The sequence below is a fragment of the Martes martes genome (assembly GCF_963455335.1).
Source record: "Martes martes genome assembly, chromosome: 10".
In the NCBI taxonomy this organism is placed as follows: domain Eukaryota; kingdom Metazoa; phylum Chordata; class Mammalia; order Carnivora; family Mustelidae; genus Martes; species Martes martes.
Window position 1 is genome coordinate 28,053,544 of NC_137898.1, and position 25,425 is coordinate 28,078,968.

Genomic DNA, 25,425 nt, shown 5'->3' on the forward strand with positions numbered 1-25,425 from the left:
GGAGATACCACAGTCCGGGCTCAACGGTGCCCCTGGCCTAGAGGATCAAACTGGTGCCTGCGTGCCACAGCCCTGCAAGGCATTTCACTTCACCAGGCCAGGAGGCACTCCTCCAGCCTGCGCCTTCCAAACTGCCCTTCAGACCTGCCCCCGCCCCCTCCTGCCACTGCAGCTCTGGGGATCAAGGCCAGGATCTTTTTTTTTTTTTTAAAGATTTTTTTTTATTCATTTTATTTGACAGGCAGAGATTACAAGTAGACAGAGAGGCAGGCAGAGAGAGAGAGGAGGAAGCAGGCTCCCTGCTGAGCAGAGAGCCCGATGCGGGGCTCGATCCCAGGACCCTGGGATCATGACCTGAGCCGAAGGCAGAGGCTTAACCCACTGAGCCACCCAGGTGCCCCAAGGCCAGGATCTTAATACTGTTGTTAAGACCCAACCCCACCGGGCCCTGGTTAACCTTGACAGCAAGGGGTCTCCACACTCCCCCTCTTCATGTGTGGGCCATGTTTTCTTCACTTTATGTCCTCATACTCCCTGGGCTCTTTCTTCTCCTCAAACTCCTACTCACCCTTCAGAGCCCTCAGCGTAATGCCCTTTCCTCAGAAGTCCAGCTTGTTCATCATGCTGTGTACCTTTTCTCCCACAAATTTTCACGTTTGGAATGGTTTGTTCAGTGCCTATCTTCCCACAACCTAGTGAACCGTGAACACAAAATGTCAGCCAACAGAAGTTAGTCATTGCTGTTACTATCCACTCAACAGATATTTCATGAGTATCACCTGTGATCCAGGCACTGTTCTGGGAGCTGGGGATGCAATAGTCAACAACACCACATATGTGTTGTAATATACACGCATACACACACACACACACACACACACACACACACACACACAATATTTATTTAAAAAAATATAAAACTATATGGGATGCCTGGGTGGCTCAGTCGTTGGACGTCTGCCTTCAGCTCAGGTCATGATTCTGGGGTCCTGGGATCGAGCCCCGAATCTGGCTACCTGCTCAGAGGGAGGCCTGCTTCTCCCTCTCCCACTCCCTGTGCTTGCGTTCCCTCTCTCGATCGCTGTTTCTCTGTCAAATAAATAAAATCTTTATAAAATAAAAATTTTTTAAAAACTATAAAGAGGTTGTTCTTATTCTGCTGGGAAGTATGCAGAGAACTAATGCCCTAACTCTTCTAAATTAACCTCTCTTCCTTCTCACATGATGACCAGACATTCCTATCTGGGAAAGCCCACTAAGTCCTTCAGGACGGAGGCAGGGGCCGTCCCCCTCACCATCCTTCCCTCCCTACCTCCCAAACATCAAACTAGAATTGGGGTCTTGCTAGCCTATCTTGAGTCTGCTCACCTGCCTCCATCCACGGGGCAGATCACCACCTGCCTTTTCTTGGATTGTACAGGTGGCTGGGAGGTGACCTCCCAGCCAGATTTCTGTGTATTAATCTTGGCCTCTGCCCTTCACTGCTCCCAGCCTGCAAACAGAGTGGTTTCTCTTAGAGCAAATCTGACTGTACCTCGGCCCTTTGGATTCTCTTTGCTCTTGGGATAAAGCCCACGGGCTTCTAGGACCCTCTATTAGGGCCCTCTGGCTTCTCTATCCACAGGCCCTGAAGCAATGTCCGTGTACTTGACAGCTGAGTCATTTACTTGTTGAAGCACAGTACAGAGCCAGGCAGACAGAGTCCCGGTTGAATGTGTGAGATGCACTGGCATTCCCCACCCAACAGGAAGCAGAGGGGCCCCTCTTACTGGGCCCTGAGCCTATATAGGGGGTGGGTGCTTTTACAGATGCTGATGAACTGTTCACCTAGACACCATATTACAAACAGGAAGTTAATTAATCTCTCAATTTCCATTACACCTTTATTTGCAAGCCATACAACGGCTTTACATCTCTGAAAACCCTCTGCCATCAATAGGTACGATTCGCATTATGAGCCTCCCACTGCCTGACCCAACACATCAGTGGGTGTGGGAGGCTCCCACCAGACCAGGAGGTTGGCTTGGTCCCTGCTTTGGGGACAAAGATTGAGGAGTTCCTGGCATATCCCTTTGGTCGAGCATTCAAACACCTCAACGAGAGGAGCTCTGACCCACAACGCCAGGGTCAGCAAAGGCAAGTGGGTCTCTTGGGCACATAGAGGAGAACACACAGTAGAAGACAAGGTGATGGAAAACAGTGATTCAGAGCAAGGAGCCAGGGACCAGTTCCTACAAGGTGTGTGATCTTGGGCAGGTCACCTAACCTCCTGGAGCCCCTGCATCCTGGTCTACAACGTGAAAAGAGTAACAGAATCAGTGATACAGAGTAGAAGAGAGGAGCGAGGGGAGAAGGCATGGTGGCTCAGACGAGGTGAGAACGCTACCCATGCTCCCGAATTCACTATTGCTAACTACTTCTAACTACCGTTAACTACTTCGGCTACTTCAAGGATGGACAAAATGCAAAAAATGCAGTCAAAAGCCTAAATATCACACTGAGAGTAAACCAGCAGCAGCAAACGTTTTACTGAGTCATCGTTACGTGCCAGCCCTGTTCTAAAAGCTTTGCAAACATGAATTAATTGCATCCTCAGAATAACCTTATGGGCCAGTACGATTTTATAACATTTTAGAGATGGGAAAACTGAGGCACAGAGAAATCAAGGAAGCAGCCCAGGGTTAAACAGCACCTCCCGCGCGCATTTAAAAATTGTACTGCCAAAACCCCTTCTTCTCGCGTATGATTTTATTTTCTAATTTTACCTCTCACAATAAACTATTCATGAGTGATATTCTTTCAAACCCCTGTTCAATCATTCCCCACATCCCGTGCAAACCTGCAGTTTTACTAAATTACTATTTTCTTAGCATAAATAAATAATAAAACAAAGACAATCTTTAAGACCTGTATATTTAGCTTCTTAAGAGTCATTTTTCCAGTCTTCTATATATTCACCTCGCAAGATCGAGTGTTCAGGGGCTTGGGTCTTATTTACTTCTGCACGTACATCTTTCTTTCAAAACATGAAAGTAAGGCGCTCCGTATGAAAAAAAAAATGGAAACTGTCTGAAACCAGACATGAAAGTCCCCAGTGATCCGCCACCAGGGATGGCCACCTGCACATCTCATGACTTCTCCTCCAGGCTGATCCAGCATGATTCTGTTTACAGAGCCCAGCTCCCAGGATCCATCAACTCTGCAGCGGTGACGCAAATTACTTAGCCATTCAAGACACCCACTGCTCTTACAACACAGGTCCTTTGTAGATTATAATTCCACAGAGTTCTTTCTTCCTTTCAACAGAAATTAAAAAGGAAATTAAAGTCACGGACAAGCTACGGGACAGCAGGGGCCCTGGAGTTCCCGGGCACTGAAAACCCAAGGGCCATTCGGACCACCCAGCACCCCGTTACTCGATCTGTTAATGAGCTTCTACTGGAAAACCCAAACAAGGCTGACAGCCCCAGGGGATGACCTACGCACCAGACCACCCCTGCCCCGAAGCCACAGCCCACAGCCAGCTGGCTTCCTCTGGGGACCAGCCTCCTCCTCCCGACCACTGTGAGAACCAGGTTCCCCCCATTTCCCTGAAGCTGGGAGTCGGGGAAATGAAGCTGGTGGGCTCTCTAGGATAACTGAACTCTCCCTCGTAAGAAAGCTGAGCATTTCGGCAGGATAAGCAATTCCACTGGGAGAAAGAAAACCCTGCTCTCAGCGGGCAGGAGCCCCAAAGCGTGATGCCATGTCCCTGAGAAGCTTGTGGAGGTGGATGGAAGAGTGGGCAGCAGAGGCCAGCACGAGGGAGAAGAAAGGAATGGAGTGCAGGGAAGGGTTGGGTTGTTTTTTTTTTCTTTTAAAGATTTATTTATTTTAAAGAGAGCGAGCAAGTATGTGAGTGAGTGGGGTGAGGTGCAGAGGGAGAGGCAGAATCCTGCAGCAGACTCCCGATGACCGAGGAGACCAGTGGGGGGCTCGATCCCAGGACCCTGAGATCCTGACCCGAGCTGAAGCCAAGAGCAGGCCGCTTAACTGACTGAGCCACCCAGGAGCCCCCAGGGGAGGCAGCTAAAGCCTCGGAGGCAGAAGGCAAGGACAAGAATGGCAAATGGAACTGGAAGGTCCAAAACCGACTCTGTGAGAGGAAGGGGAGCAGAGGCAAGGCCTGCACAGACGAGCTCGCACAGTCTAACCCCTGCCGCAGCAACTCCGAGCTGGCTTCCTCTGTCCCTGGTTGGGTCTCAGGGTGAGCCTGCAGCTCCTTCCAGCAGAAGCCTCCCAAGGGGACTCAACCGGCATCACAGATTGGATCGATCAGTGGGGCTGTTGGAGGAGACGGAGCAGGACCGCACAGCCCACCAGCCTCACCTTCCTCGTGGCCTGGAATCCTCTTACCCATGAAGTGGGTACAAAAGTATCCTCTTCCGCCAACAAAATCACCCGCCCAACTCCACCAAAAGGATTTACAGAACTTGCATGCACTACTTACTATGTGCTGCTAATAATAATATCAACAACAGTGGTAACAGTAGCAGTTAACACTTCCTAAGTTCTTACTGTGTATCAGGCACCGTACTATAAGCATTTTTATGGCTTAGTGAACTCATGCTCCATAATAACTCAATTATTATCCCCATTTACAGGTGGAAAAAGAGAGGACAGAAAAATACAGCCATGGTTCTAAGGTCACACAGGATGCAGCAGGTGGCAGGGCCGGGATTTGAACCCAGGGAGTTGCCTCCAGAGCCCATGCTCTGAAGCAGCCACCTGCCTGTGCTGCAGAGTCCGGGCACACAGGGCTGAATCAGCAAGCATGAGCCCTGCTTGCAGAGCACAGACCAGAAGGAAGACTTCTGATACCCAAATCTAAGTCACTGATACACAAAGCTAAGAACGGCCGTGAAGCGACACACAGGACACTGTGATCCAGAGTATGAAGGCCAAGGGGAAGACAGCCTGCTGAGACACAGCGGCCAGGGAGGCCCGGGCTCCTTGCAGGGGCGGGGTACTGGGCAGAGGTGGCAGCACCTGCAAAGGCCTGTAGACAGGACAGAGCTCAGCATGTGCCTAAGACACAGAAGAGCAACCGCCGTGGCTCGAACCAGCCAACAGGAGATGTGACTGGAGACCGCCCAGGAGCGGGAGCATCAGGGTGTTGTAATCTTGGTAAAGGGTTCCGATTTCACCCCAAGCACAGAGAAAGAACTCCCAAAACACCACCCTGCAGAGCCCAGTCGGGAGGGCCCTGGTTCGGTAACTCCCCACGCGTCCCCATGCCGAGCACCAGCCTCTGGGCGTGGCTATCCTCATCTGTGAAACAGGACCTACAGGAACCCCCATCTTACAGGCTTGTTGTATCAGAAGATCAGTTATACACGCAAAAAACACGCAGGCAGGACACGTGAGAGCATGTCCGTGTTTCCCTTGGTGGACGCAGCCTCTCCAAGTCCAAGGCTCCGACATGCATCCCATACGTTTCCTACGTGACTGGGGGAGTGGTGGTCCGGGCAGAGCCAAGAAAGAGAAGAAACGAAGCAAAATTAATCTGCGATCAATACGGCTTGCAGCCATTACGGTGACAGGCACCAGACAAACACATACACAGAACTGAAGGCCAGCTTCCTCGGCCAGCTGTTGCCATCAGCTGCTTTGGACAATTATGCAGGCAGACGCACAACCTTTCTAGAATTAAGTATTCCCCGACATTTTACTTGCAGCTCTTCTTTCTATCCCCCCACCCCCCCTCCTTTATTTAGTCTGTTTTTGACTGCGCGGGTCCAGCTGCCAGCTTCACTCGGATGCGCTGACTTACAGTAATTCTGAGTTAAGCTTTATTTTATGGTCTGTGTAAATAATGAGTCAAAGACAGACTCAGTAAATGACAGCACTGGCTGGAGTCAGGGCTTGGTTCTGCAAATGCCACTCTAGGAGTCTGGGGGGTTTGGCTCCGAGTGTCAAGGTGGGGAGGGAGGGGGCCGGCCACGGCTGGGCAGGCATCCTGGAGATCACGACATGTGCAGAGTCCCGGGCAGGTATTAGTGGCTGAAATATGAAATACGTTGCTGTCCCATGTTTGTCCTCCTTTCCCACACTCATGCCCTTGACCATGTAACCCTGCTTTGCTCTCCCGAGGCAGAGCCTATCTCCCGCCCCATGGAGCCTGGGCTTGGCTGTGTGATGTATTCTGGCCGATGGGGCCACAGTGTGTGCCGTGGGCAGAGCCTTGCCGTGTGCTCATGCAGCTGGGGGTGGGCTTTTCACTTCTAATATCACCAAGAGAAAACCATGCCCTGGGGGGCCCACATCTCTCAGAAGAGAGAGAGGAACAGGCGGAGGAAACCTGAATGCAGCTTACAGGGAAGAGGCGAGCCTGGCCCATGCCTCCGGAACCTTCCCAAACGGTGGCCCTGGCAGAACTCTCGCACCATGCCTAGCACTCCACGTCTCGAAATATTAACTGACAGTCACTCATCTGACAAGGTCGGCTCCAGTACTTATAATCTGGGAGCGGGGAGTGCGCAGAAAAATAAGCAAGCAATGCGGGAATGATCTGTTCCCTTGCGTTATCTCCTGGCCTCCAAACTCCTTGAGGCCCAGGGGTGGGTCCTCCTGCCCTCCGCCCGGTGGTCCGGCCCCTAAGACAGCGCCTCTCTGATGTCAGCACCCACAGTCACAGTCACGCAGCAACAGCGAGTCCCAGCAGCCACGAGCTCCCGGGTGCTTCCTCTGAGCCAAGCCCGACGCTAAGCCCTTCACAACCAACCTTATTTCATTGCAGAGTCACAATAAATGAGGAGATGAGTCCGGTCCTCATTTTTTAGAGGAGAAAACGGGAGTCTTGGAGAGGCAACTTCCAGCAGAGCTTAACCCCCAACCATGCAGAACAAGCCCATTCCGTTCTCTCCCACACGCCGAGCCTCCGTTTTCTTGGCCACAGCTCCACTGTGAACAGCAACCCCAAGTGGTTCACCCAGATCCCCTCACTGGCAGAGATCGTATCTTTACACAGTAGTAGCAAAGAGCTTCGGCTCTGAGGTCACAAGAGTGTGGGTTCAAATCCAGCTCTGCCATTTACTAGATGACTGGACAGCCAGGGTTTTCTATAGGTACAGAACCAATAGGACACCAGATAGATAGACAGACGGATAGACAGACAGACGTAGATATTTATACCATGGAGAACTGGCTCAGGGGATTCTGGAGGCCTGAGACATCCCATGACCCGCCCTTTGCAGGTGGGAGGCTCAGGGAAGCAGATGGAGTAGTCCCCACGGGAACCAACGGTCTGGGAACCCGGGAGCCAAGGGCGTAGGTCCCTGTCTGAGTTCAAAAGCCCAAGGACTGGGAGCTCCAGCGTCCCGAAGTCTGAAGACAGGAGATGGATGTCTCAGCTCAAGTGGAGTGAGGGAAGCTGCCCTTCCCCTGTCTTTTTGTCTTCAGTGAATCGGATGAGACCCACCTGCCCCACGGAGGGCCATCTGCTTCACTCCCTCTACCGGTCCAACGCTAACCTCTTCCCGAAACAAGCCCCACAGACACACCCAGAATCGTTCCAATTCTCTGGTGATCCTCAGCCCAGCTGAAGGGACACATACATTCAACCACCCCAGTGACCTTATGCAAGTCCCACAATCTCTCTAACCTCATTTTCCTTCCCTGGGAAACAGGCATCCTAATAACAGGAGGAACCTCGTCAGCCGGTTCCGGTAAGGTAGAAAGTGCTCCTGCCTGGGGCCTGGCACTGGGACTGGGGACCCCTGCTCTCTTCCTGGGTTCGCAGGGGCAGGCCGCTGCCTTCTCCAGGAAGCCGGTCGGTCTCCGGGCTTCGCTGTGCTCTCACGCTGGCGCACCCTCGGCCCTGCAGGCTGGAGGTAATTCTTCGGCCTCCGTCCTGGGAGAGAAGCACAGGAGCTCCGCGTTCCGAGCCTGACTCGCCTCTGACAACCCACCCCGCTCCGCACGTTTGCAAGAGCCCGCCTCCCCCGCCGGAGCGCTGCTGGGAGAGACCGCTTCTCCGGAATTCCACTACAGGCAATTCTTCCCCAGAACGATAATCATGGGATCCCCGTGCCGCACCCCTTCCTCAGATCCACGGTGAGGCCTTGCTGGTCAGCCGTCCAGCCTGGAAGCAGGGCCTCCCAGGCCAGCAACCTGTCCATGAGGCCGTCGGACACCTGGGTGTATGTGCCTCTTGATGGCACATCCGTCCTTTTCCTGTGTAGACTGTGCTATGGGTGGCAACCTCTGCACCCCAGCCTTACCCCTGCCCTACACCACCCGTCCCTCTTCCTCCCTTCTTCCTGAAGTGAGGCGGTGATCCATCTCCCTCGGCGTGCCCCTGGCTCTGGCAGCATGCTCACTTAGGCCGACTCTATGATCTCTCCCCTCTAATTTGCTCCCATCAATCAATCAATCCCCCCTTCCCCTGGCCACTGCTCTTCTGTCTGGATTGCTCCTCTGGGCGTCTACTCATTCCATCCCTTTGTGTATCCAGCCAAGGGTCACCAAGTGCCAACTACGTGCCGGGCAGCAGGCACAGGACAGTGAACAGGAGAGGCATGACGGCCTCGCTCGGAAGGAGTCAAAAGTGTGCGCTGGTGTCTGCAGCTGGGCTGGTGGATTCGTATCTGACCTTCACCCATCAGCTGACTGACCCAGAGCAAATGAGCCAACCTCTCTGGGCCTCACTGTCCCCACGGGTAAAATGTAGGTAACAGTCACTGCCTCATGGGGTTCTCACGGTTTAAATGGACGACACACACAGAGCTTCCAGAGCAATGCCTAGCACACAGGAAACACTCACAGGACCGACCCCACTTACTGCAACTATGGCGACAACCATCACCAACTATGGAGTAAAAAATACTACTCTTCTGGCGAAGGCGACTACAGTGCCTTTATGAAGGAGAAGAATGTGGTTACGAAATCATCCGATGAGGGAGGATCTGACCACTTAAAAAAAAAAATGTTTCCTGTATCATCACACAGCTTTGTCTTCTTTCTGAATATAAATCCCTAGAAGGCAAGGGTTGTCACAAGCTACTTGGGAATTTGTCCCCAGACTAGAAATGCAGCTCAGGGAGTCCAGGTCGTGTATTTATTAAAAGCAAAGCAGACAAGGGTATGAAGACAATTTCAACAGAGGAAGAACAGTCTTTGCCACAAAAGGGGCTGGGACAAGGGCGTAGCCACAAGCGAAGGAACAAAGCTAGACCCCTCCCTCACACCACACATAAAAACAGACTCAAAATGCATCAGAGACCTCAACCTAAGAGCCGGGACGATAAAACGCTTAGGAAAAAAAAAAAAAAAGTAGGAGTAAGTTTTTGGCACCTTGGATTAGGCAGTGACTCATGAGATCTGATATCAAAAGCACAAACAACAAAAGAAAAAGCATGTGCACTGGACTTTACCAAAATGAAAAACTTTTGTGCTGCAGAAGACACTATTAAGGAAGTGGAAAAGATAACTCACAGAATGGGAGAAAATATCTGCAAATCGTAGAACTGATAAAGGACTTGTTTGGAGAAAATATGTAAAAAAAAAAAATTCCCTGTGGCCGAGGGGACCCTATGCTGGGAAGTGAGCGGAGGGCTGAGAACAACAAAACCGAAAACAAGTGTCAGGGGGCCCCGATATTGCAAAGTGTAAACGAAGTACTTTTAATGAAAAATACTAAGGAGCAAGGATGGAAACAAGAAAAAAAGACAAGAGCAGAAGCAAGTTTAGCAGAGCACCCCGCAAATTAGTATAGTTCCTTCTAGTTTTTGTTTCACGTTCCAGTTCGTATTCCAGCTTTAAATATAGCCTGTATCAGATAGGATGTGAAGCCACACTTTAACACCCTCCGCGCGAATTTTGCAATTCTAATAGAAAACACGCCATAAATTAGTCTGAGGTGACTTGTCTTTGCCAAACGTCTCAGAGCGTGATCGTCTAGAATGGATGATCAGTGACTCCCAAGACTCTCCCCCCTCCCTTTTCTTTCAGATTCTACCTCACTACTTTTGCTTAAAAGATCACTCTTGAAACCAGAAGGCAAATCTTTGTTCTTGCTCCTGAATGATCAAAGTAAATGTCCTCCACACGAATCAAGATTTACACATGGCTTTTAAACAGGTGCTGGTCCATAGAAATGGAGAGAACCACGTAATGCAGGGGCCTTTCGTACTCCGTGCTGAGTTTCAGGTACCCAAGATTCAGTAATATTTGCTGAGTGAACAAAGGCTGATGTGAGATTCACTTCTGTTATTTACCAGTAAGACAGTTTCTCCAAGGACACAGCCGCAGAAACGTTATCACGGAGACACTCTGGACAACAGAGGCCCCGTGAGCCTCTCTGCCTCACCGGTAGAAGGTCAGCTCCACCCCCTCCTGTACCTGAACATTCACCCTCTGGAATGTTCCATGGTTATTTCCACTTTTGTCAGGCCAGGAAGCAAGATGCCAGATGGAACCAAGCCTGTGGCCTGGCTCCTTGCTGGGAGGCAGGAAGGAAAAAAAAACTTGTGAGCTGGCAGAGACAGAGCATCCTGGAGAGGTCATGTGATGCTTCCACGTTCAGTGTTCCTCCAGAGGGGGAAAGGCTCGGCCGGCAGCTATGTGCTGGTTGGTTATAAAGGGGAGCTACGGGCCCACCGGGAATGGAATCCACGCTTAGGAACACCTTCCTCGGAGCTAAGTGCTCAGCAGCCTTCTCCCACTTTTCTGTCCAGCAATCCTGGAGGCAGGCCTTGTCACCTTAGTGTTGAAGAGGCTCAGAGTGGGTAAGTCACTTGTCCAAAGCCGCAGAGCTACTAGCTGGGACAGCTGTGGCCTGACCCTGTGCAGAGTCTGAGCTTGTCATGTGTTGTATGACGAATGCGTCTGAGAGAGTTGCTACGTGACTGACAGAGAGGTCTTGGTCCTAAAATTCACACCCAAAGCCTAATGGATTGCTTTGTTTTTGTTTGTTTGTTTTTACTTTCTCCCATCTAATGTTCTCTGTCTCCTCTGTGCCAGGTTTCTGTGGCTCAGGGACTAGGACTCAGCAGCCTCTGTGAGGAGCACCTGACATACCCTCCACAGATCACACCTGAAGTATGATCACACCCGGGGGATGAGACTGCAGCGTGACCAGGAACAGCTTCGTGCGACTGAAACGGGACACAGCTGATTCTGGGGGCCGGCAGCCTTTCTGGCCTACGTGTGTGACACCATGTTTGAGAGCACGCTCAGGAACACAAGGACTATGTGAAAGCTCTCTTAGAAACTGAGGGGCCCAGTGAAGGGTTTGGACCAATCAGCAGCTCAAGTCAATGGCTCAGAGAGATGCCTTCTGATGGAATGGGGTTCCAATGAGCTACTGCTGTGTAACAAATCATCCTCAAATTTAATGGCTTTTATTCTCTCTCAGAGCTTCCGTGGCTCAGGAATTCAGGAAACGAGCAGTAGTTGGCTTGAGGTCTCAGGTAAGGGGGCTGCCCAGACACCGCTCTCTCTCCATGGGCCTCCCCATGGTCTCCCTGTGTAGACTGATTTGGGCTTCCTTACAATATGGCAGCCGGAGGGCAGCTGGGCTGTTTACAAGGCAGCTGACACTTTCAAGAGGGACTCTTCCAGAGAGCAAAGAAGACGCTGCATTCCCTTTCTTTCCTAGCCGTGGAAGTCACAGAGCATCACTTCTACCACGCTCTATTAGAAAAAATGGTCCCAAACGCTGGCCCAGTGTCCAGGGGAAGGGACAGGGTCTCCAGCTCTTATGAGAGGAATGGCAAAGAATTTGTGGACATACTTTAAAACGGCCGGACCGAGGCTGGGAGAAAGAGAGGGAGAAGTAATTAGCTGTGGATAGCACAGAGATGTGCTGTGGGGAGGGAGGCTCCATACGGTCACTTCCCCACAGACACAGCATATTTCCAGAAGGGAAGCAGGCAGGCACTGGTAGACCAGAACAGTCAGAAAAATGAATAAATAAAACGTTCTGAGCCACAAGGGAAAGGCTGCCTAACAAATCAGCTAGTGAGGACAAAGCATCTGTCCTTGGAGATTTCCTTCAGATGCAGAGTGAGACAGATCTGAGGCCCACCGGCTTCTGCGGAAAAAGCAAACGACAAGTTAGGTTCCTGTCATTTGAAGACTAGCTATCACCTTGATCAAACTCCAAGATCAAGGTAAAAGCTGGGCTCTCAGAGGGTCACACGACAGGTTTACAATAAAGGAGTCCATGAAAGAAGAAACAAGCACCTATCCAATTAGGCACCCAGATGGAAAGGGGCTGCCCCGGGACACTCGGGCTCGTTTGGTTGAGAGGTCGAGGAAGCAAAGCCCTAATGCCACTCCGATGAGTCTGGGGTCTTGTGGTGGCCAGGCCCAAAGCCACAGGACAGGCTGCTGGCACAGAGCTGCCTCGATCTCCTGGCTCAGTTTACAAGAGCCTATGGCAGACACAGGCTCACTGCCCCCCAGCAAGCACCCATTCTCTCCTCTCCTGCCTCTCCGAACATATACTCCGGAGTTTTAGCCGGGCAGGTGAGCGCCCACGGCAATGAAGAATGCATACCCAGCCTCTCGTGCAGCTAGCTGTGGGCAGGTGACTAAGTTGCGGTCACTAGACTATGAATAGAGATGAAGTGGCCGGTCCTCGTGTACTTCTTTCCTTCTTTCTGATGCCCGGAAATCTACGGCCACTGGAGCAACTTTGGGGGCGCTGAGGAGGGCAGAGCGTCCTGTTGGCCCAGGCTGTCATCTCTGGGGTATAGTGTGTGAGAGATTTCCTCTTACTTAAGACACTTATTGAAAGTATCACGTGCATCTTATTTTAGCTACTGTACTTAGCCAGTCTCCTAGCTAATATGGAGTCTCTGGACCATCACAGGTCTTCCAAACCAAGAACTTCTTGTTGGAAAAAAAATCAGGGAAGAAACATTGGATGCTGATCCTAGAGGTCCCCAAAGCATTTGCACGCTTCCCTCTTTTCTCTGCCTCTCCCAGCTTCCTGTTCCCTCCTGCCTGTTTGAGTACGAAACATATGCCTTCCACGACTCAGGGAATGACTGACGCTGATTATCACTGCTCATGCAGAAGGGAAGGTTTAGGCTGGGAGACAGAGGCTTGGGCCGTGTGGGAACCAGGGCTGAGAACTGGGGGGCCCTGCAGGATCAAGCCAACACTGTCTCCTCTCTCTGGGGGGCCGCCACCTGTGGCCTCTTAGATGGGTTCTCCAGGCAGACACGCACCCCCTACTCTGAATTCCACCCTTCACAGCTGTGGCTTCCATGTGGCCCCGTCCCTCCATGTTTGCTCAGCCTCTTAAGGCTGACAGCCCTGAACCTCTGAGTTTGAAGGAAACGTTCCAATTTGCTGCTGGCCGGCCCACGAACAGACTGACCTTGGCTCACGTGTCCATGCCTCATTGGGTCCACAGTGGTTTAGGCGGTTAGGGACAGTTTGGGAGCATGGAGGGTTGGTCCTTCCGAAGGTCGTGAGTGGAGTACACAGTCAGGAAGGAGCTAAGGTCACAGCAGCTAACAATCTATCTAACATATGTTGGTATCCAGAACACAGAGCACATTAATTCATAGTCTTCAAATGCAAGGGTTCATGTAACATTGTTCAAGTTGGTAGTGTTGGTTGTGCATTCCTGGTTGGTCTCTCAACTAAGCTACTGGAGCAGCTCCCAGGAATTCTCCTGATGTCTCACGGCACCCAGCAGAGTGCCCTCTGCTGAAGACCTTCCACAGAAAGGGACTACCAGTGCCAATCTGAGCACCTCATGCGATTACAGAAGGGACAAGATCTCACGGAAGAAAACTCATGGAAGGAGAACATGGCTCTATGTCATTTTGTGGCATTCCAGAACCACCGATTAACCGGACTGACACCTGCTGAGTTTTCAGACAGCAACAAGGAGGAAATGAGAAAGAGGTCCTCCAGGAGGATCTGGGAGAACGTGGTAAGAGATGTGCAACATCGGGGCACATTTCCACTTCTCACAGGCCAGGGTTCTCAGGTAGCCAGACTGGGGCCAAAGAAGAAAGATGATCACAGGACTGAACAACCCGAGAAGGGCGCTCAAGCTATCAGTCACGGGGAGGGGATGGAGAACATCCAGCCCCACGGCCATCGACCCTCCCAAACAATTCCCATCCTGGGGAGTTCACAGAACCTATTACTCCACAGTCTCCTTTATAGTTTCCCCAAGTCTCAATCAGACTTCTGCTTGGAGGGATAGCAGAGCCCGAGAACAGCCACAGAGAATCAGAATTCTCCTTGTCTGCCATGATAACTGGCCCCTCCTAGGAATTCCCTTACCGGAGATGAGAACCTCATTTCCCCTGATGGTCTTCCTCTGGCCCCACCTTCCAAGCGAAGCATGCAGGGAGCGGGTCTCACGGGCCAGCTTCAACCCACCCTGACAGCTTCCTGCCCCACCACACACCCCCCACCCCCGCCACATACATATGCACACTTAGCTCCCGCCCTACCCTCTCTGGCTGGACGCCCAGCCTTCTGCTTGTTTCTGGGTCCTTTTTATTTATCCTTAAAGACGGGGCAGAGACTTCTCTGCAGTCCTGCCATACTCCGCCAGCGAAACCGTCATTCCTCCCTGTCCCAGTCATGCCCTCATGTCTCCCACGGGGTGCCACTCGGTCATCCGCTATGGCATTTATCACATTCTCGGGTAATTATCTGTAGGGCCTTCTGTCTCCCCCTTGCAGACTGGGAGCAATTTTAATCTCATCTAGCTGTGTGTTTCTTCCAGAACCTGGGTGGGGCCAGACAACAGGAGGCACTCCCTGCGAAGGGTTTGTGGGCATGAGTACCAAGAAGAGTTAGCAAAGTAACAGCGTACTGGGGGAAGGGGTAGGGGGAAGGGAACGGAGGGTCACATGCTGTCCGCGGACGGGACAGAGAAATGTCCCCTGCACAACCAAGCAGCGAGCCGCACATGGGGTCTACGGCCTCAGGGGTCCAGAATGGACGTCCCCATGAGCCAAGGAGAGGAAGGGACAGATGGGAGGCAGAAGCCAGGAGAGCCAAGAGAAGGGGGACGTGTGTGAGCAGTGGGAGAGCCTCAGGAACCGGCTCTGGGGATTACCCCGGGGGGCTGACAAGATCAGGAAGCAATTACGGCCTTGACAGGAGGATGGCTCCGACTTGCTTCTCAATGAGGGACAGCTCAGACGTCCTCAAGCTCCTGCTGCACTCGTTCAAGGAAAGGAAGCTTTCATGACACAAATACTCAAGACGACGAAAACCCCACAGGTACAGAGAGGCGGCCACTAACATCTCCCATCCTCCCAACGAAGTCAGCGTCTCCGCCTTTCCCAGCCCAGCTGGACTCTCAAACTCTCAATTTAAAAGAGGGAAAAAAAGCTCCCGCCATCCTGCCATGAAGAGTTACCTCCAGCCGCTTTACTCTAAGCAAAGCCAAATGAGTTCGTTTGCGGTGATGGTTCTCTCCTAGGGCCTCTCTAAGGCAGCTCTTGGCAGCACTTGGTGGTCCAAGTTTCGTAGTCAACCCTGACTACCCATTCAACTGGAGGCTACGACGTTTTGGGTTCAATCCCCTAAACCCAGACTACTATTTTTTTTTAAATACATAAGGTCTTTTCCATTCATGCCTGAAAAATTACCATTAAAAACTGGTATTCTCCCATCTCGTGCCCTCCACGATTTCTCTAGAAACGATCTTTGGCTGTTGGTTTCCTCTCGCTGCATTCCCTCGGCTCGCCAGCATTCTTTGGGGTGTTTAGTCGAGAGGGCAGGGGAAGCTGCAATCACCATCCCTAATTCTTCCTTCTTGGGGCTGTGTATTTATTCACTGGAACCCTGGGCTCCAGCTCTCAACCAGAGGCAGTCGCTGGCGGATTCAGGTTGGCTGGGGCGCTGGGACCGGCCGGGGAAAGGCACGAGTGCAACTGTCCTCAGGTGCCTGGAAGGAGAGGTGCTGATGGTCTCGGTCAGACCCCGGGAGGGGCGCTGCCTCGCTGCCTCCAGCTCCAGCACGGCCGTGAATGCGGAGTTACCGAGGCCTGCCCTCCACCCCGTCCAGGAGACGAGCATCTCGAAATACAAGCTGGGAGACGCCCGTTTCGCCAGGCATGACTCTGCAACCCCAAAGACCAGGCAGAGCAGCACCTCCCCGCACCCCAGAGGATCCATTCTCGGCCACCATCCCCTCCACCTGCCACAGGCTCTCACTTCTCTCTCGGCCCCGGGACTCTGGTTACTCTCCAGCACCTCCCGTCCTTGTTGGCCAGACACACACACTGCATAGCTGTGCCCTGCTCGACTGTGGCTTCCTGGGGGCCGGAGGGGTCTGCCAGGGCTGCTGCGAGCAGGGCACACCACACTCCAGATGGCTTCACCAGCAGAAATTTACCGTCTCACCGGCCAGGGGGCTGGATGGCGGCGGGGCTGGCTCCGTCTGAGGGACGGAGGGAGGATCTGTTCTATGCCTCTTCCCCCGGCTGGGGCTGGCTTCCTGGTAATCTCTGGAGTTCTCCAACTCATGGATGTATCACCCCCCAGCTTCTGCCTTCGGGTTCACATGGTGTTCTCCCTGTGTGTCTGTGTCTAAATGTGTCCTTTTTTATAAAGGCACCAGTCAGCCTGAATTAGAGGCCCACCTGACTCCGGTAGGACCTTATCTTAACTAATTACATCTGCACTGACCTTATTTCCAAATAAGGTCACATCCTGAGGCACGGAGGAGGCGGTTAGGACTTCAATGTATGAATTTTGGGGACAGAAGGCAATTCAAGAGAGGCCAAGGCCATTACTGTACCCTCTGTATGCAGCTCAAAGCCCGGCCCATGGGGGCACCCCAGGACCTGTCCACTGAGAGAACACCAGTACGGTTTGCTTGTTGGCTCTCTCACGCTCTTTCCCTCCCTCCTTCAATTTCTCTCTCTCTCTCATTCCTCTCTCTCTCTCTCTCTCTCTCTCTCTCACACACACACACACACACACACACTCTTCTAAGGAAGAAACAGGACAAAGCTGTCACTGTTTGCTTCTGGGGAGGTGCCAAACCTCACGACCAGCCTTCCAAATTCTCCTTGAGCGTTATCACCAGGATACAGCAGGCAAGATAAAGAAACTGCAACCCAATTGCCAAAATACTCAATTAACTCTCCTGGCATTGGTGGCTTCTTTAGAAATGCTTAACTCTCCAGCATTTCTCACGGAGTGGGAAGGCAGACAGGCGTCATTAGTCTTTCCCCCGAAAGGAAAGCCCGAGTACAAACAGAGGGGAAATAGGCCAGCGTTCAAATGAAGTCTTCCCTTGGAGCTCACAGGACAGAGGGCCGGGCGTGCACCGACCACCTAGAGCTCCTGGCCCCCGGTGAGGGATAACCAGATGGTCGTGTCACAAGGTGACAGGAAGAATGTTCATTTGTTCCCATCCTGGATTCAGTATTTACTCGCTACACAGACACAGAAGGACCATGAACAACCTGTGTGCTCCTCGAGCTCTTCGTGCAGAAATGGGGGTCATTTTCTGGGACAGGACCTTCTCTTCTAGGAAGTTTGTGGCACTGGATAGAAAAATACAGGTACCATGCTTAAACTGGTAGCTGCCATTTACTCAGTGCACAGGGTGATGGCTACACATCTTCTTTCCCAGGCCCAGCCCTCTCACCGTCACCTGAGTCTTCAGAAGCTCTCTGTGATGACAGCAATCACAATGGGGACCCACTTAAAAGGTATTCATTTTATTAGTTATTCATTACTATGTAACAAATTACTCCAAAATGCATAGGCTTAAAAACCCAATTACGTATTATCTGCCAGTTTCCATGGGTTAAAATCCCAGAAGTGGCTTAGCTCTGGCTCAAGAACCTCTTACAAGGTTATGGTCCAGGTGTGTGTCAGGGCCACAGACAGCTCAAGGCTGGGCTGGGCAAGGAGCCACTTCCAAGCTCCTTCAGGCAGTCACTGACAGGTCTCGGGTCCTCCCTGGCTTTGGATCACGGCCCTACTCAGTTCCTTGCCAAGGAAGCCTCTCCACAAGGCAGCTTGCAAGATGGCAGCCGGCTTCCATCCACATAAGCAGGAGAGAGTGAGCATAACAGACACCAGAGTCTTTTCTGATCTTATCTTGGACATGGCAATCAACTGTGCCGTTACTTGACTAAAACTGAGTCTGCCATCTCTTCACCCAAGTTCACAGCAGCCAAAAGGTAGAAGCAACCCAAATGTCCATCAACGGGTGAATGAATAAACAAACTGTGGTACCGACATACGATGGAGTATTATCCCGCCTTCATTAAAAAGGAGGGAAATCCTGACACATGTTACACGTTACAGCATGCGTGAACCTTGAGGACGTTCCGCTAAGTGAACGAAGCCAGATACAAAATGACAAATACTGTATGATTCCACTTACAGCGTTATCACAGAGTCAAATTCACAGAAACAGAAAGTTGAATGGTGGTCATCGGGGGTCAGAGTGGAGAACAGGGAGCTGTTTAATGGGGACAGAGCTTCAGTCTTGCAAGACGAGAAAGTTCTGGAGATGGGCTGCACAACAACGTGAATATACTTAACTCCACTGAACTACACACTTAAAAATGGTTAAGGTGGTAAATTGACATTATGTGTATTTTGCCACAATTTGAAAAAAAACACACAAGTCACAAGGTCTTGTTCCCATTCAAAGGATGGGACGATCCTGGGGCGTGAACCCCAGGGGGTGAGGATCCCTGCAGGATGCCTGCCCCATTTGGGCATTTATCCAAAGTTGGAAAGAATCCATTGGTTGAATTAGGATTGATTCCAACATCTTTGAGGCTACCTGAGTCCTAGCCACACCCTACATCTGCCCAGCAGTACCTGCTGACTCCCAGCTGTGTTCCCAAGAAACAGAAAAGCCACATGCAAGCCTGCTTTTGGAATTACCTGTTGAACAGGCTGTGTTTCCAATCAATGAACCCGCAATTAAAAATCCACTGCACGACAGTGTTCTTCGATCCCTACTATATCCTGGATGGAACAGAGAGGCACGGTAATGGCTGCACTTGCACAGTCCACTCCCACTTCCAAGTCCTGACAGTCTGTTGTTAGTTTTGAAGGCCAAGGATAAAGAAGAGAACTAAATCAGGACGAGCAAGAAGAGGAGGAGAGCCACACACAGCTGGTGTCTCTAAAGTGCTTTTTCATACCCCCAATGAGTCGGAAGAAAAGTATTTCAAGCACCCTATTTCCTGTCTTTGGGCCAGTTCTCTCCACTCCATCCAAATAAACATTATAAAATATAATTTTCTTTTCCCACATCAAGTGAAAGCAAAGACACATTTTTCAAGGGCTGGGAGCCCAGCAGAAGCAGATAGGATATTTTCTGACTAAATGAGCTCAAAGGCAGAAGGTGCTGAGCACAGCATCTGGTATAAGACTCGTTCAGTGTCCGCTGTTATTAGGATGCCAATGGGCCAAACCCTGTGCTGTATAAGACTGTATTTTGTCTAGTCAAGATGCCTCTGAAATTCTTCAAGAAGACACTGCATGAAACTCAGTCTCTCCAAACCCCAGTACGAATCAGGTCTGCCTCCAGCACTGGTACCCCGGTAATCCTTTGTTCAAGCACCAAAACGAGGAGCCAGTTTGCATTTAGAAACTATATGATGGAGAAAAGCATACCCTTTGGTACTAGAATCACACCTGGAGCAGGAGGATGCTCACATTGTAGGAGGAACACAGCACTGCGGACTGGCCAAGCAGCCAGCAGGTCTGGATTCTCATCTCACACTCACTGAGCAGCATATTCCCATTGAGGGAACGACAGAATCATCTATTCTGTTTAAACAACAGCAAAATACTTATTATTTTAATAGACCGTGGATACTTGAACTTGCATAACTTAAACACATATACACTACAATACCACATAAGGTACTAATTAAACACAGCTTCCTGGGGCTCCTGGGTGGCTCAGTTGGTTAAGCATCCGACTCTCGATTTTGGCTCTGGTCATGATCTCAGAGTCGTGAGGTCGAGCCCTGCACTGGGCTCCGCACTGAACAGGGAGCCTGCTTGAGATTCTCTCTCACCCACTCTCTCCACCCCCACCCCCCACTCGCTTGCATGCTCTCTCTCTAAAAAAGAAAAAAATAAATAACTCCCCAGGCATACAGCAAGATTAGAAACCTCTCTAAAGTTAGTATAAAACAGTGGTTCTCAGGATTACTGTGTATTTGAATCACTTGGAGGGCTTGTTACAACAAAGATTCCTGGGCCCACTTCCTGGGTTGATTCTGCTGGTCTGGGATGCAGCCTGAGCTCTGTATTTCCAAAGAGGTCCCACATGATGCTGGTGATGCTGGTCTCAGGATTATGCTTTGAGAATCATTAGTGAAGGGAAAACTCAAGGAGAGGATTTTCTACACGAGGAAAATCAGAAGTTAATTCTACCCAAGACTCACCTCCCAGAGCCGTCCTCTGCACAAATTTTGGCAAAAATCTATATTGATAAACATTTTGTCTTTTCTTATCTATGCACCTCAGGCATACAGACTTGGGCTGGTCATAATCCTTGATGTGTGACCTACCCTCACCTATGGCCTACACATGACCCATTCATTCATTCATTCATTCATTTTTTTTTTTAAGATTTTATTTATTTACTTGACAGAGAGAGATCACAAGTAGACAGAGAGGCAGGCAGAGAGAGAGAGGGAAGCAGGCTCCCTGCTGAGCAGAGAGCCCGATGCGGGACTCGATCCCAGGACCCTGAGATCATGACCTGAGCCGAAGGCAGCGGCTTAACCCACTGAGTCACCCAGGCGCCCCTCATTCATTCATTTTTAGTAGCATAATAAACATCAGCCAAAATAAAGGCTAGGACTTTGAAAAGGACCTACTTGTAACTTCACTGAGCTTATTCCATCCATCCTGCCTCCCAACATATGAGCTAACCAGTTAGCCCCGTCCTCCTGCTTTTCCGGTTTACAATTTTATTCAATCTATAAACTGTGGTACACACAGCAGAATACCGAATCACAGTCCAAACACATGAACTCTACCAACAATCAATAATGTGGGCGAATCACAGCAACAGAGTATTAAGTGAAAAAAGTAGTGACCAAGCACAAGATCATACCAGTTTACATTAGAAATATGTACTTTTTACGATGCCTTAATATGGATGTGCACTTTTAAATCTCTATATTTTTTAATCACTGAAAAAATGTGATTACCAGAAGAGTCAATGAGTAAAGAAAAGTGCCTGATCAGTTCTGACAGAGGAGGATACGACCCTGCTGTATCCTTCTGGGCTCCCTAAAAAGCTCACCTTTCCATCCCCCTCCCCTCCAACCGCATCCCTTCAGATTCCACAAAATTCCTCTGAGATCGAGTCCCGATAGAGCAGGCAATTCACATAAGAGGGAACAAAGTAGTAAACAAACACACGGGGGAAAATGTTGACTCTGCTCATAATCAGAGAAATGCAAATTAAAGCATTTGAGAAGCAATCATTCTATGACTACTAAATTAGCAAAAACAGAAAAAAAACAGAACAGCTGTGAATACCCTGGATACAAAGGTGAAACTGACAGGCACAGACAATGCTCGCACCCATGTAAAGAAAAGAAAAAATTGTTTCCAACAGCTGCGTGTGGGGGTGTAAGCCATGAACTGTGCAGAGGTCCCATTCTGCAGAATTTATCCTGAAGAAGGGATGCAGGGGAAGGAGACAATCCAGGTGGGCCCCAACAACGCAACAATCTAGAAAACCATGACCGTATGCAACCTAGCAGGGGTGAATTACAGTTTTGAAGTGAAAACAAATACATGAGACTTCATACAGGAGAAATAGGAAATCCAAAACAGTAGGTGCTTTACCAGTAAAAGCTTGTTTACAGGGCCTGCAGGGTAAAGGGCAAACATTAACGTAGCTGTTGTATTTGGAGGGGGTATGCCTGCTGTTTTCTTCCTTTTGGTGTTACTGTGGTGTGGTGATGCAATTATTTTTTTAAAGCTTCGGAGGCTTCCTACCTTGAGAGCTTTCACAGCTCTCCTCGTCGCTGTTGTCTTGACAGTTATTTTGCCCATCGCAGATGAAGCTCTTGTCAATGCAGAGGCCGTTCTTGCAGTGGTAGCGGGCGGTGGAGCAAAGCAGAGGGTTGGCCGCTGTGAAGGGAAAACAGAGGGGTCACCGAGGAGGACAGTAAGTCCCGTGGAGAACTCCCAGAACCAGGAGTGTGTTCTGCTCAGGGAGCAGTGAGCTCACGGGAACCCCGAGAACCTTCTCCAGCCAGAGTGTGCCCTGCTCAGGAAGCAGTGAGCTCATCTTCTAAGAGGGGGAACTCAAAGACCATTCTGGGGAAACTGGCCAGCCAATGAGGATAGGACCTACCCTGCCCCATTCTAAAAGCTCCTTCTCCCCAGTCACCAGGCAGTGCCCTGTGAGCATATCAGTGTGGCCAGAAGGCAATGCCTCACTCTGCACGGCTAACTGCCAGATGGGTCAGCTGCCTCTGGAGGGCCTGGGGCAAAACCTGCATCACCCGGGAGAGTCACGAGTGAAACGGCTGGGAGCGTAAGTCGCACAAAGAAGCAAAGCCACAAGAAGGAGCTGAGTCGGGGAATCCATGAACCTCTGCTACCCGGGGGGTGATGGCATGATCTGGTCCAAGAGCTGTATTGGATTCTTCTGGTTCTAGAACTATGGACTGGCCTCTTAATCCTTCAGGTATCTTCACGGCTCACCACAGTAAACTCAGTGAGCGCCACTTCTTTGCAATCAAAGAAGCCCATTAACGCACTTGGTTGGCCTGAGTGGCACCCTGGTCCGGCTCCCTGTTCTAGGCACTTTCAGAACCTCAAAAGCAATGACAGGCATGGTCCCTCCCCTCAAGGAGGAGAGGGGCAAGTGTTGGCCAGTGTGAGGTCAACACAAAGAGCTACTTAACAACACACAAGCAAATCTCCCCAGATAAGTTATTTCCACAGCACAATTTACCTTGTTCCCGTGTTCCCTGCAGTGCAATTCAAACACGGCTCATTCCCGAGCTCTACTTTCAATAAATGAAGTAGCAAAGTAGCAAGCAGTCCAATCCCAGCTCTGCTGGTTATGAGCTGTGTAATCCCGTGCAAATTACTTCACCTCTTTGAGCCTCGGCATCTTTGCCTATAGCTTGAACTGGCTACGTAAGTTGTGGGGCCTGGTGCAAACCGAAAAGGTAGGGTTAGCTGTTCAAAAATTACAAATTCAAGAAGGGCATACAGACAAGCACAGAGCCCTTCCAAGCAGAGCCTGGGCCCTGTGTATCTGTGCAGGTGACAGGACCATGCAGCCAGCCCTGCTTAGAGCATTAATTTGCCCATCAGATGAGATGACATGTGAGCAGACGTGCAGTGCAAAATCTGACTCCCGGCACACGCTCAGACAATGTCTGGCACACTCCCCTAGCTATGTCTGTCTCAGTCCCATGAGCACAGCCCTCCCTGCAAAGGCAATACAGGGGACGATACTGGGGACCGGGATGATGAGGGGACGTACTGGCTGTCAGGGAATGAATGAGCCCACACTTGCACTGCACGTGGTGGGAACAGCACCAATTGGGGCGCCAGGCCCAGCACGAAGATCGCAATAGAATCAGGGGCAAGTCAGCTGTGGTGTTCCTCAGTGGACCCCACTGTAAGATGGCATTTATAATAAACCTCAGCTTCACTGAGCTATTGTTAAGATACACACAGATCGAGGTTGCAAAGGGCTGAAGATGTCACAGGGCTTCAGAAACCCAAAGGACTGCAGAGGTTTTCTGGGGTTTTTTGTTTTTTTACTATCTTTAACTATTTAACTCAGAAAATTTGGCTTGAAAGGTCAGAGGAGGCAGAGGGATGAAGGGAAGCCAGTGCTCTCAGTTTTAAAGATAACGGACCAGTGTAAAGTCACCCCAAAGTGGTCTGGCCTGAAAATATAAGTTTTAAGTATTTCAATCGCTATGCGCCAGAGGACGGCTCAATTTGATCAGAAAGAAACCAAGGTCTGATTTCAGCCAAAACCAAAATGGGGAGGCTCAAACCACAAATCACGTTCGGTTTCTGTCCAGGGCAGCTCTCCAAAACCTCCGGAACCCCGTGGTGGTGGCCTGCAGCTTCCCTGGGTCCTTGTGGGTCACGTGCATGCAGCCCAAGTGTCAGGAGCAATCAGCTTGTTCCGACAGACAGCTTCGGAAAGGCACTCTAATTACTCCAAGATGGGGTGGTCGCACACGTACGTGAGCGCCCTGGTTGGGGGATCTGTGCTCAATCAACCTTGCTGACAGGGCTGGCATCTACTTACTTTTCTTCAGCCTCACACCTTTTCAACTCTGCACACTCACCCAAGGAAATGAAGTCATCCGTGTGCGCATGAGCACAAACATGAACACATATACATCACACGTATGTGTGTGTGCGTGAACATGTCTAGACAGATCACATACATTGTCAACATGAAGTAATATTGACAATACCTCAAAACGCAGCTCCAGTAAAGAATCCAGACTTTAAAACCAAATAAACTAAAAACCAAATAAACAGGCTGGCTTTAATGCATATAACCAAACGGACTAGCAGCCACGTTATATGAAGATCGTTCAGAACACGAGAGCAAGGAGGCAAACAACTCAGTCGAAAATGGGTGAAGGATACCATCAGGCAATGGCCACAAGAGGAATGGCCAATGGTCCATAACAACTGGAAAAAACGGCGGTTGCCATCAGTAATGAAGCACCACTCCCACCAGAGCAGACAGGCCAAACTTCAGGTCTTACAATACCAGGTCGCTGGCCAGGATGTGGAGGGAGAGACGGTCCCGGGGACCACCGGTGGGGAATGAAGATTGGGGGATCCACCTCAGAGACCAATTTAGTAATGCCCAATAAAAAGGTGTCCATGCCCTCCAGCCCAGCAATTCCACTTCCAGCCACACACTCCAGGGAGAATCCTGAACGAACACAAATGTTTCGTGAAGCCCTGTTTGTAAAAAAAAAAAAAAAAAAAAAAAAAAAAGGAGAAATGACCCAAATGCTCACCCACAGGAGAACAGATGCATGTGCTACACTGGTACAAGAGAATTCTACAGAAGGTGGTGGCTAGCTTTTTCTGTCAAGGGCCAGCTAGTAAATTTTTAAAGCTTTGCCAACCATTCTGCCTTTGTCTCTGTCAGGACTACTCAGCTTTTGCCAAGGTGATGCAAAGCAGCCACAGAAAATCCATAAACAAAGGGAATGACTGTGTTTCAATAAAACTTTATTTAAAAAACTGGTGGTAGGCCAAATTTGGCCCAGGACCCATAGTTTGCCAACCTCTGATGAAGAGTAGTAGAAAGTCTATCAACCCCAAAGAAAACCCCAAAAATCAATGAACTAGAGTCAAGATGGATAAATATCACTCATATGATAGTACAGGAGCGAAGTAAGTTCAGGACAGCAGATGCCTCCAGAGAGAAGG

At 50.4% G+C, this 25,425-nt stretch overlaps 1 protein-coding gene across 1 annotated transcript in view; it reads right to left on the reverse strand.

The window, feature by feature from the left end:
• Positions 1 to 25,425, reverse strand: part of LDLRAD3 (low density lipoprotein receptor class A domain containing 3) — a 221,558-nt gene that overhangs the window by 80,947 nt on the left and 115,186 nt on the right. The window contains exon 4 of the mRNA XM_080817066.1: positions 21,982 to 22,116. Coding sequence (XP_080673192.1) covers positions 21,982 to 22,116 — 135 coding nt within the window. The remainder of the gene's footprint in view (positions 1 to 21,981; positions 22,117 to 25,425) is intronic.